The sequence below is a fragment of the Acanthopagrus latus genome, chromosome 24 (assembly GCF_904848185.1).
Source record: "Acanthopagrus latus isolate v.2019 chromosome 24, fAcaLat1.1, whole genome shotgun sequence".
Classification (NCBI taxonomy): domain Eukaryota; kingdom Metazoa; phylum Chordata; class Actinopteri; order Spariformes; family Sparidae; genus Acanthopagrus; species Acanthopagrus latus.
Window position 1 is genome coordinate 6,918,960 of NC_051062.1, and position 12,184 is coordinate 6,931,143.

A 12,184-nucleotide genomic window follows, 5' to 3' on the forward strand; every position below is an offset into this window, starting at 1 on the left:
TCAAGTATAACCAGTCTTGGTCAAATCATGACATAGATGCAGCAGTGTAGCAGGAGATCTTTACTCTCAGGGTAATAAGTCAGCTATTACAATTCTACCAGTCAGCATTTGACAGATCCCAAATTAAGGTTTCGCATTTTTGGTGCCAGAAATCGTCACAGAACGGCCACTTTGTCATATTATCCTCCAAAATGCGGACAGCCATGAGATGATTCAGCAAAAATCTACTTAATGTTTTTGTGAACAAATCTACTATTGCATTTTAAAGCAGTGTGGTATTCAAGGCAGAGTTTTTAACTTGATTGATATAGTGCTGTTTGAGAATTAAAGGACCAGTCCACAGTTTTTACACAAACATTTAATGCATCCTGAAGAGTACGACTCAGGCTCCTATAACGTCCTCTATGGCATATACACCTTATTTCTAACCCCCAGAATGCTTTGTACAATTGACTTCCCTGCACATTCTCCTGTCACTGAACTGGAACTGGCATTTTCCATGGCAGGGCATATCATTCATTCCTGACAATTGAGCTGAATTGACTGCTGATGTGGGAACACAACCACTACTATAACAATGCAACTTACAATGTTATCATTGCTTTGTCTGCTTGGCTTGAAGGCACAGCTGGTGTTTCTGTTATTATGGTACTTAACACAAGTCTTTCCTTGTAACTTTCCCAGGATAGGGAGCGTGCTCACTCCCTGTCCTGGGAAAGTTACTATCCTGCGTGTTATTAAAAACCGGGGCGTCGAGTTTGACAGATGTGGGTCTTTACCAGACAGAGAGTGTTAAATGAAAGGCACTGTTACATTGCATTTTGGGGAACGTGGGATTAAGATTTACAAGAAACTAACTGCTCGTTGTCTAACATTGCAGATGTTGAACCTACTTTGAAAGTACCAAAAAGATTGTTCACATCTGCTTGCATGTATACAGTCTCTGCAGTCCTCTCAGTAAAGGTGCTACTGATCTCGGCTGATGGTGTTATTTGTGTAGGGCTTTAGTATGTTTCTGATAGTTGGTTAAAGGTGCAATATGTACGAATTTTAGTTGAAAGCATTTGAAAGTTAAAGGTGCACTATGTAGTTTCGGGGAAGAAACTGACTATCAACTAAACAACAATCTGTCTTTGTTTTCACAGCTGAATAAGCAAACTGAACTAAAGGACAACACAGCTCTATACTGTTTTACGTTGTTTATATGTGGCGGACCCTGCCACCTTTCTAGCTTCAAACAGTGTACTGGTGACTCTATTTTCCTCTGAGAGCAGCTTGTTTATACAGTTGTGGATACAATAAATATTTCTGAGTTTGTATTATTACCTCATTAATATTGTAAATATGAAATTCAGAGTTTGAATTTCTTCTCCAAAACTACACAGGGACCCATTAACTACAATTATCAATAGAAGATGAATACCACATCTGATATTACAACATCTATGTATCGTGTTGCAAAGATATAAATACTGAAGTTAGCGTGCTGACTATCCCCGTGCTAGTGATGTGGACACTCAGTTTTCTAAAGTCTCAGTTCTGACTCTAAGGCTCCACGGCTAGCTGAGCTAACGCGCTAACATATAAGAAGTTAGTGTCTAATTGAGCAATATGCTGATCTCTGTTTGTTTTGTGTGCGACAGGTCATCAATTCTTACCTGTTGCACCTTTAAAAATACTGAAGATGCCACAATAAAAGATGGACTTTGTCTTCTTGGCTACTAATAATTAACTCTTTGCTGCTTCTATCGCTCCACCCAACAATAGCAGTAATGTATGCCATGTCTATTCAAGTTGTATTCTCCTTTAAGGATCAACCACTGTCTTTCCTTGGCATCGCCTATCTGCCTCCCCTGTCCAAAGTCCTGGGCTGCTTGATAAGGTTGTGCACCACGGGCATCACGGTCACTCTGCTCCACACCTCGACGCGCTCCACCACCTCAAGGCGACCCCACCGCTTGACCTCTTAGACCAGAATGGACCCCTGTGCGGAGAACGTGTACGAGAACCCAGAGGCCACCTACCAGAACGAGTCGTCAGGTATTTATGAGCTGACCTATGAGGCACCGTACGAAGAGCCCTCCGACCTGACGGGAGGGTACGTGAACACTGGACGGGCAGCGAGCCCACCTGCCCTGCCCCCACCCCGCATTACCACTGAGGAGAGGCGAGGCAGCTCCTCTTCCTCCTCCTCCTCATCCTCATCGTCTCATTCCTCGCACGCGGAAGATGAAGAGAAAGGTGAGGCAGAGGACTGGACGAGGGAGGAGGTGAAAGAGGAAGAGTCATCATCAGAAGAGGAGAAGGTAGAGGTGGAGGAGGTGAAGGAGGTGGAGCACAGCAGCACAGTGCTGAACTGGGAGATGGGGTCTCCCGAGGCCGACGTGGACGGGGAAAGAGGATCACGCTGGTCCTCGTCCTCGTCATCATCTTCATCGGCCTCCGAGAAGGAGGAGGCTGAGGAGAAGGCGGAGGAGTCCGGAGAGGGGGAACTGAAAGTCACACTTTACGTGAAGGTGAGGAAGAGGAGGGTCGGATTTGTGACATTCTCTGATTTTTTTTCAGTTTGAACTCTGGTTGTGCACATATTTGCACACACACACACACACACACACACACACACACACACACACACACACACACACACACACCTATAAACCCTCTTTGAACAAGCCTCGTAAATCTCAGCCATAATCAGGCTCATATCACTTGCTCATGGGAGGTGCACAAGGTCAGTGTCTGTGAGGAATGTGATTGTGGCACATCCAGAGTTGGACTTCATGTGCCACACTGTTCGGGCCCTGCACACACCTGACTGGGCTGTTTAGCACATACACTTCTATTTATAGGTCGTCATGTTTAGTCATTCCTGCATGTGTGTGTGTGTGTGTGTGTGTGTGTGTGTGTGTGTGTGTGTGTGTGTGTGTGTGTGTGTGTGTGTGAGCTTCAGAGTGAGCGTGTGGCTGTGTGTGTGTGTTACTGTGGTTCTAAATATAAGTTAAGTTGAGCTGACAAGAATGTTCTGACTCAGTGCTGGGATGGTTGGGGATGGTTCCTGTCGCACGGCCATGTGATCTATCTATCTATCTATCTATCTATCTATCTATCTATCTATCTATCTATCTATCTATCTTAAAGTAAACACGCCCAAACGTACTCGCTGACTGAACTTATTACATAATGTGGGCAATCCTCACAACAGTCCACTTGCACTGGAACATCATAAATATGACACTTTGAAACTACACCTAATATAAAGTAGAACAATATAACTGAGGTCATCGCGGCAGAGTGAGAGTGCTAAGCTAAGTGACTCCAGACTATTTTCACTGCTGCCTTTTTCAAATATTTCCTCAAAGTGTTAGCATTGTTTGCACTGGAGCCTTTTTTTCATGACTTAGTAGCATACTTATTCGATGTAAAGACAAATGTAGCTCATTTAACATAATTAAATGTCACTTTACCTGGGTTGCAACAGTAGCAGTGGGCCGTGATTCAAGTGTTAACTTGCTAACATTTATGTAGCATTATAATGTAGCACCCCTTTATTTAACGTTTATAAGTTTACAAATCATTCATCATACTTATACTATATAGATCATGTAGAAACTTTATAAAAAGAACTTGTCAGGTTGTAACCCTTGCTTAAGCTTGTTAGCTAGCTTTTTAATTAGTTGAATTCCTCTCATAACATTTTGGCTTAAGTACATTTACAAACAATTTATATAAAGTTGTTATTGCTAACATTCCGACAATGTGATCTCCCACTTCAATTGCTTTCACGATACAACAGCGCTGTTGTTTGGAATCATCTTCCCCCTCAAGTGGTTGCCAAGTTGTGCCCTGGCTAACATTGTTAACATTAATGTTGCTAACACTAGCTATCATTTTAGCCCTGACAAACTTTTTGAAAGTCTTGATTCTCAATCTTCACCTTACTTCAACCTCTGAAGATGTATTCATGTATTTGTGTATTAAAGTTAGTTGCATGTACAATTACTGACGCTGTGGATTACTGATCTGTGAAGCAAGAGTAAATCAATAACCACGAACGAAGCCATTAATCACACCTTATAAATCTTACGTAAACATTACTTTACTGGAGAGTGGCACTGGGACAGTAAATTATACTGTATATAAATGTCAATTATATCGTAAATTTTGCCATCATCCAATTCTACCAATCCCTGTTGTACAAGGCATTAGGCAGAGGTATGACGCTGCATTTTGTTAGTGCTCCAGGATCTTAAAGTCTTGTTGAGACAGAATCATTTTCTTTCTCTGAAAACACATCTAATAAGCAGCCCGCCTTTGAGCTTAAATGTCTAACAGGTCACAAGGTCTAAATCTTTTTAAAATGGATTTAAAGGATATCTGGTTTCATTTTGAGAAAATGCTCAGTGATTGCCTGAAACATAGTTTTTAGTACATGTTGACCAAACAGGTGGAAACAGTGCATTTGTTAGGGACTACTTTCAGCTGCGGATTAGTCCACATGTCGTGCATTTAAGGGATCTGTACAGTGTATTTGGGAACAATTCCAAATAATATGCAGTGCCCAGGTTCCTCACGATTAAGTTATCTGTCGCCCACTGCAGTAGTGTGGTTCATTGATGTGTTTTTAGAATAGAAATACAGAGTATCACCACATTCGTTCCGCCAAAGCCATCATGATTGAGAACTTTATTACATTACTACACAGCATGGGACCTACGGGTGCTGATGAGTCTGACATGGAGACGATGACTCTCTATGATTCAAAGTCACCCGGTTGTGATGTCCATCAGGGCTCTTAGAGGTGGGAGGAGCAGGGCACCCTTGGGTGACTCGGTCTGCCCTTTCCCTCCTCACTGTGTTAACGCTTTCAGTGACACCCCCCTCCCCACCCCACACAAGGGGGTTATTTTCGCCCGTCACTGTCACGCCCCACTGCTGAGGCCTCGGGTACAAATTGGACCTCTCTCTTGCAAACACACACACACTCGCTCTCTCCCTTTTCCCTACACACACTTCTCTTTGGCGTTCGTCCTCAGCTGACACTCTGACACAGCTGCTATGGGACCCAGCAGACTTCACCACATGGACCTGGAGTTAAAATCTGCTGTAAACTGAAACGGCTTAAACACACACACACACACACACACACACCAACGCACACACACACACATACACAGCCAAACACATCTACACACTTGTGGAAGCAACACACACACAAGCAAAGCGTGTTTTTCTTGACCATGACGGATACTGCTGCCGAGGAGGACAAGGACCCTGATATTGAGCTATTTGTCAAGGTGGGGAGTGTGTGTGTGTGTGTGTGTATGTATGTGTTTTGCTCACTAGCTCAGTTTTTCCTCTGACTTCTAAATTACATTCCTGTACAAACTTTGCTATCTCACCCTACATTCTGCCCGCAACAGTTGTTATATTTGTGCATGACAAAATCTTCGCTTGCATCTGTGAAATACTGAGTTGTGTGTGTGTGTCGGGGATCACTCTCCTTTAAGCGTGTGCATGCCATGTTGTTGTTGTTGTTGTGTGCTGATTTTCCATGTGTTAACCTGACACCCACGTGCATAGACAATCTCTCTCTTTCTCTCTCCCATGAATTATTGCTGCGGTCTATTCAGCGTCAGGCACGGCAGCTTTAAATGGTCGAATGTTATGATGCATTAAGTATTATCATGTATTTATGTGTATGCCTGTGTGCACCTTTGCACTGGTTTTAGCATGTCGAATTGTTCGCTGACCGACACAGATTAGACACACTGCTCTCTTACAGTCATTCACTGAAAAAAAGGCAGCATATATTGTGACAGTCTGTTGAAAATGACTATGTGTACTCGTTTACATGGCTGACCTTCATTTTGAGGGAAGTTGAGGGGGAGAATTTGTTGAATTTTAAAAAAAATATATCTAAGGAAGTTCAAAGTTCAAAGTTCAAAGTTGGCTTTATTGTCAATGCTGCAATATGTGCAAGACATACAGAGAATTGAAATTCTGTTACTCTCTATCCACAATGAGTGTAAAAAAGTAGAAGTAAAAATGAAAAAATAAAGATTTAAATATATATTTTAAATAGATTTAAAGAATAGAATAGAATAGAATAGAATTTAAAGAATTAGTCTAAAAAGTTGGAAAATGCACTTTTTTCAGGAGAGTTGGATGAGAAGGTCAACACCACTTTCATATGCGCATGCTTAATACAAAGCTACAGCCAGCAGCTGCATTCGAATCAGTGGTAAACAGCTCCTAGAGCTAACAAACTCTGCCTGCCGTCACCTATAAAGGAAATTAATTAGTTGTTTCTGGTTTGCTTTATCTGCATAAAAAATAAAAAATGCTAGAGAATATGATAATAATAATAATAAGAAGAAGAAAATTCTCTTTATACTAAGCTAAGCTAACTGGCCTCTGGCTGTACCTTCCCATTTAACATATAGATATGAGAGTGTTAATAATTTTCTCATTTATGTCTTGGCAAAAACTGAGTTTCTATTTGCTCTGTTTTTTTTCAGTGCACACATTTTGTTTTAGCTCCTCAACAACAACTGATTCATACATAACATTTCTGCTTACCATTTTAAAATGCACGCACTACTGTGATTAAGCTGCAATTGATTAAAACTGTCTGCATTTATAAAGCTAATGTAACACTGACTGCCTTTCCTAATGAACTTGTCTATTGTACTGAAATGAATGGACAGCATTGAGGGGGTAGAAATGCTTCATTTAAATGTACAAAACACCGCAGCATGTTTTATACAGTGGTAAGCTCTTATGTGAATTATACATGATTTCTAGTAAACGGGCTAAAATGTGTTTTCTGTACACAGCAAACCTGCCAAATGGGGTCAGATGACCACACTTCCCAGGAATTTCATAAAACACATTTGAACCACACAACTTCTTTTGATTGACGGAAGAGTATCATGGTGGTACAGGAGGTTATATGACTTCTATAGCTGATACACTACTTCAGTATTACAGGAACAAGAAGTCCAAACGGGCAGTGATGCGACTAATGGAAGCAGTGTGGATTATTCATGTTGGACTCGGTGTCTGATTTCAGTGTCCTGTTGCAGCTTTGTGCGCACACACACATACTCAAGCACACACACACACACACACACACACACACACACACACACACACACACATACACACACACACATTCATCCTACTGTATTTGATCATAGGCCAATTATAAATGTGAGTACAGTATGTACGCACACAGGCCCGACATCAAACCCACTACTTCAAACTATAAAGCACTAATACTTCATCTTCTACAAGTTGCAGCTTGACTCAGTCATTTGTCAGGAATGTGTGTGTTGTTTGTGTGTGAATCAGTGTATTGCAGTTATTAAGGTGTGTGTGTGGTTGCTGATCTACCAGAGGGATAGATCAGCATATGAGGGCTATATGAAGGAATACGTGTGTCTAAACTCTTTTTTTTAAATTCCTCATGTATTGATATTGGTGTGTAACCATTTTTTGTGTCTGTGTGTGTGTGTGTGTGTGTGTGCAGGCTGGGAGTGATGGCGAGAGCATCGGAAACTGTCCCTTCTCGCAGCGCCTCTTTATGATCCTCTGGCTGAAAGGCGTCGTCTTCAATGTCACCACTGTTGACCTGAAGAGGTAATGCTAATATCAGATTATGGCTCTATAAGATTACAGTGAAACACTCAGAATAGAGGATAGAAGATCAATATTAGCTCTAGCTTTACACTGTCCTGGTGGGTCAACCTACAAGATACAAAACTTGAAGGAAAACTTGGAGGTATGTTTGTTTTTGGACTGTATTGACATTGAATCAAGGCAAATCTGCATAGAATTATCATCAAACTCTGCATTAGCCCTATGGAGCATTTTGGCATCTTTCAGCTCATTGTTTTGGTCACAATGGTCGGGTGTTCAGAACACCTGAATGCTAATGTTGCTCTGTGTCTGCTAGGCAACTCAATGCTAAAACCTTGCCATATAAACCTAAAATGTGCTAACATGTCAATTTTATCGTCCTTGTGGCCAAAAAAGCAGGTTTAAACTGAAAAAAGATTCTTTAAAAAGTAATGACCAAATTTCCCTCTGCCTCCACAACATTTTGAGGCTAATGCTACCATGTTAGCACACTATAAATACTTGCATAAAATGGTAAATGTGACAGGCTATGAATATACCGAGTGGATGCAAAACACATGAAAACGGGGTTAAAGTATATTTCAATGAGCTAAACTAGATGTTTAACTTAAGCTACAGTAGTGATCTAGCACTTGAGCAAAGTACATTTTCATCTCTAGGTTAAAAGATTCTCTCTTGTCCAACCTTGTTGTGGTTTTCATTGCTTTACCCTTATTTGAATCACATAGCTGTGGCCTATGGTTATATATGGAAAATTCAAAAAGCATACTGTAAACATATATGGTTATTTCAATTGTGTACATTTCTTAGAATTGCATGGACCTACTGTAGCTTTCTGTGCGACGAAGCAGCTAACAGATAGCTTATGAGCAGCTTTCACATATGCATTTAATTATGCTGTGGCTCCAAGTGCTGCTTGGAGGATTACATGAAGGCAATAAAGAAATTCTCAGAGGGTCACATTTAAAAAACAATTTAGTTTAAAGAGGACTTTTTATTGGGAAATGAGGCCCAAGGTAGTCAGCGTTCTGCAGCAATAGCTACCTTGGCTGAATAGATAGAGAATAAAAGGGCATTTGTTTACTGGTGATATTATCAGTGATATTGAAATAGCATTCCATTACACATTTATACCAGAGGATGTAAAAAGGTTCCACTCTGATTAGGAAACCTGCTGACCTTCACAACCTGGCTCCGGGGACACACCCGCCCTTCCTCACCTTCCAGGGGGAGGTCCTTACTGACGTCAACAAAATAGAAGAGTACCTGGAGGCGATGCTCGCTCCACCAAAGTAGGCATCACAATCACACACAAGAATAAGAAACAAAGCGAGCAACATCCTGACTAACAGCATGTTCACACTCTGTGATTTAGGTATCCCAAACTTGCAGCAAAGAATCGTGAATCCAACACGGCTGGAAATGACACATTTGCCAGGTTCTCTGCTTATGTCAAAAACACGAGACCAGATAAAAATCGAGGTAAGCAACGAATCAGTGTGTATCCAGTTAACAAATATCCATAAGGATCCCAGCAGAATGCATGGGTGTATCAGCTTTGCTGACCTTATGACCTGGATGTGTTCTCCAGCATTGGAGCAGAGTCTAGACAAGGCCCTGGCTAAACTGGATGAGTATCTGATGAGCCCCCTTCCCGACGAGGGTCATTCAGGAGAATCCAGACGCAAATACCTGGACGGAGATGAACTGACGCTGGCTGACTGCAACCTTTTGCCCAAACTCCATGTCATCAAGGTAACCCGCTTTGGCTTTGTTCACGTTCATCCTGCGAATCTGTATTTGACTGTAACTCACTTGACGATATCTTGTTTTTGCCAGGTGGTTGCGAAGAAATACAGAAACTATAACATCCCGTCTGAATTCAGGGGGGTGTGGCGCTACCTTAACAACGCCTACGACCGAGACGAGTTCACCAACACGTGCGCTTCTAATGTGGAAATCGAGCTAGCCTACAAGGACGTTGCGAAGAGGTTGGGGAAATGAATGCATCACAGCCATGGTCACTTTAGTACCCTTCAGCCTTTTTTTTGTCTTTAAATACTAGTAAATCACATGTCTGGCTGTATAGCATCTCAAGTCTGATGCCTCTGTAAAAACACTGGCTTTAAACAAATGGAAGAAGGTGTTTTATTATGCAGTATTGATAATTGTGCTGTTGATATTTCTCCAAAGAATGGTGTGATTTTCATTTATTGAGGGAAAAAGTTCTCTCTTTGGCCTTTCCAAAACCAATAGTACAAGAGGAAAAAGTGAAAAGAATGGTTTAAAAAGTAAGCTGCAATCGTAAGCATGTCCGGCTAACTAGCAGAGGCGAGGGTAATGTTAGTGGCTCTGTCCGGCTCCTCGTTGGATTTGTTTACACTCAAGCAACCCCAGACGATGTTAACCCAGATAGCGCTAGCTTGTGTTTGCTAAACACATCAGCAATTCCAAATCCTCAAAGCTATTTCTGTCCTAACTTTTAAAGTGAAACCTACTGATTTACATTATAAGGTGTGTAAGCTAATTAGCCAAACAGTGTTATTATAGAAATTCAATCATCCTCTTAAAGTCTTTCAGCATTATATTGTTTATATGGCTATTAAGTGCTCATTAAATAACCTTTTTTTTTTTTTTTTTAAAGATTCTGGTTTTAAAGGGGCAATATGTAACAATTTGGCCACATTTGGGCGGCACATCACCAGAGAAACCTCTAACTGCTGGTAACTGTCACTGCCATTAGCTTGTTTGCTCAGTTAGCTGTGCAGCTATACTGCTTTGAGCTGGGAGCTCGGGGGTCAGGGGACTGCCATAGGGGCTTTGGACAGGATATACCGGTGCAAGCTGGTTTCACATGCTAACTTAGGTAGCTATCTCTAAGTAAGACAACACATAGGCATCATAATGTAAAAACTGCCATTGATCCAAATACTAAGAGAGTAGTTGTCCACCTCTGTCTGAAATAAACAAGCCATTGTTTTAGAAATTACCCAGAACTGTCAACTGCTTGTATGCGAGAATGTAAAAGCTTGACAGGCGTAGTGACCAGGAGTGTTTGGGGACATGTCAAAAGCTAAGAGGTGAAGTATTATGCGTTTCTGCTCACAGTTAATCTGCTTATTAAGCCTTAGGAATTTAATGTCATGAGTTTCTTTTTACATATGTATTATTAATAGTAGGAAGCATAAAGCAGGGTTTGATTACTTGGCCTGTCTTTCCTCTATGGCTTTTGTTGGGTTGAATTAGACAAGAAAGGGTTGTTGGAGAAATACTGTTAAGAATGTGTTTCAGCCAAAGTAATTTGTCTTTTATTGGTGCGGTGTCAGCCCTGTAGACTTTACAGACGTGGCGCCCTCCGTTTCTTAACGAGGCGATGACTGACCCGTTCAATTTTGTGTTTATTTGTACGCCTTGGCGGTGCAACAAAGATTGCTTATCTCCTCCAAAATCCCACTTTTACAACTTTGCACTACAGTTTATGCCTTGCGCTATCAATCCTTGTCCAGAATGGTCACAGTCTCACAGTATATTTCTCAGATTAACAGTGCACAGTTAAGTCATTCAGCTTGATGAAAAGCAAGGGCGCCCAACAAACCCGGTTTCACCCAAGCTGGTGTGCTGTCATGCTATTTAATGAATGTAATTTTAATCACGAGTGCCTTAGTGGGAATCAAGCTCTCTCTCTCTCTTTCCCCTCTGCCTTCAGCTCTTTGTGTCTGTACAGTAAATTATGTTTGAATATAATATGAATGTGAATTATTGATGTCATCAGAGGGCTTCTCGTGCCCCCGGAGCCGTGTGATTATAATATAAATTTAATATTTCTGTAAATGATTGTTGCTTGACTGTATTAATATTCTGTCTGATGATTAGAACCATGAACCCACTGTGTATATGCTTATTTGAATAATAAATCTATTTTCTCAGAGACTAAGCTTGGGAGGTTGTGTTTTTCTACACTGAAAAGTGTCTCACTGGTGTGTGAATGTGGTTTATCCAGGCAGGAAAATGGATATTGGCTGTGTGTCTCCCGGCAAAGTCGTTACCGTGTTACATAGTGCAAATGCTCCCCTTCTAACTGATTTGTTTATGGAAATGTACTTGCAAAGTTGTCTTTGACGTGCCATGTTGATAAGTAAATCTATTCTCATCTGTGTTCTGCACACTTGACCTCACACCACATCACTAGTTCCCATAAACAGACACCAAAACAAAAGGGAGCCTTGAATGCAAAGACCTGAAGGGTGAGCAGTGCATGTCCCTGAGGACGCTGCGGTGCACACAGCTTTTCTTCCACCTTTTGCTTTCAGCTGTTTGTTTTCTCCTCACAGCAGGTCCCGCTTATCTTCCTGTGGTGACGTAGAAACTCTCTTCTATTTGCACCTCACGGTTATCTATTTTTAATGGTCTGAATACAGCTTTATACAGTGGCATCAGTAAACCATCAGTAAAACATTCAATCTAGATATCACAATCCTCACAAGTCGAGGCAGAACATGAAAAAAGGCATGCATACCAGGAGTTCAAAAGTCAAAAATTAACA

At 41.3% G+C, this 12,184-nt stretch overlaps 1 protein-coding gene across 1 annotated transcript; it reads left to right on the forward strand.

Moving 5' to 3' along the window:
- Positions 1-1,883: 1,883 nt before the first annotated feature.
- clic5a (chloride intracellular channel 5a) lies at positions 1,884-11,575 on the forward strand. Its single transcript, XM_037091516.1, has 6 exons — positions 1,884-2,516; positions 7,532-7,641; positions 8,808-8,933; positions 9,017-9,123; positions 9,233-9,396; positions 9,481-11,575. Exons 1-6 carry the CDS (start codon positions 1,977-1,979, stop codon positions 9,643-9,645), a joined length of 1,212 nt encoding a protein of 403 aa, XP_036947411.1. The 5' UTR covers positions 1,884-1,976; the 3' UTR covers positions 9,646-11,575.
- Positions 11,576-12,184: the final 609 nt, after the last annotated feature.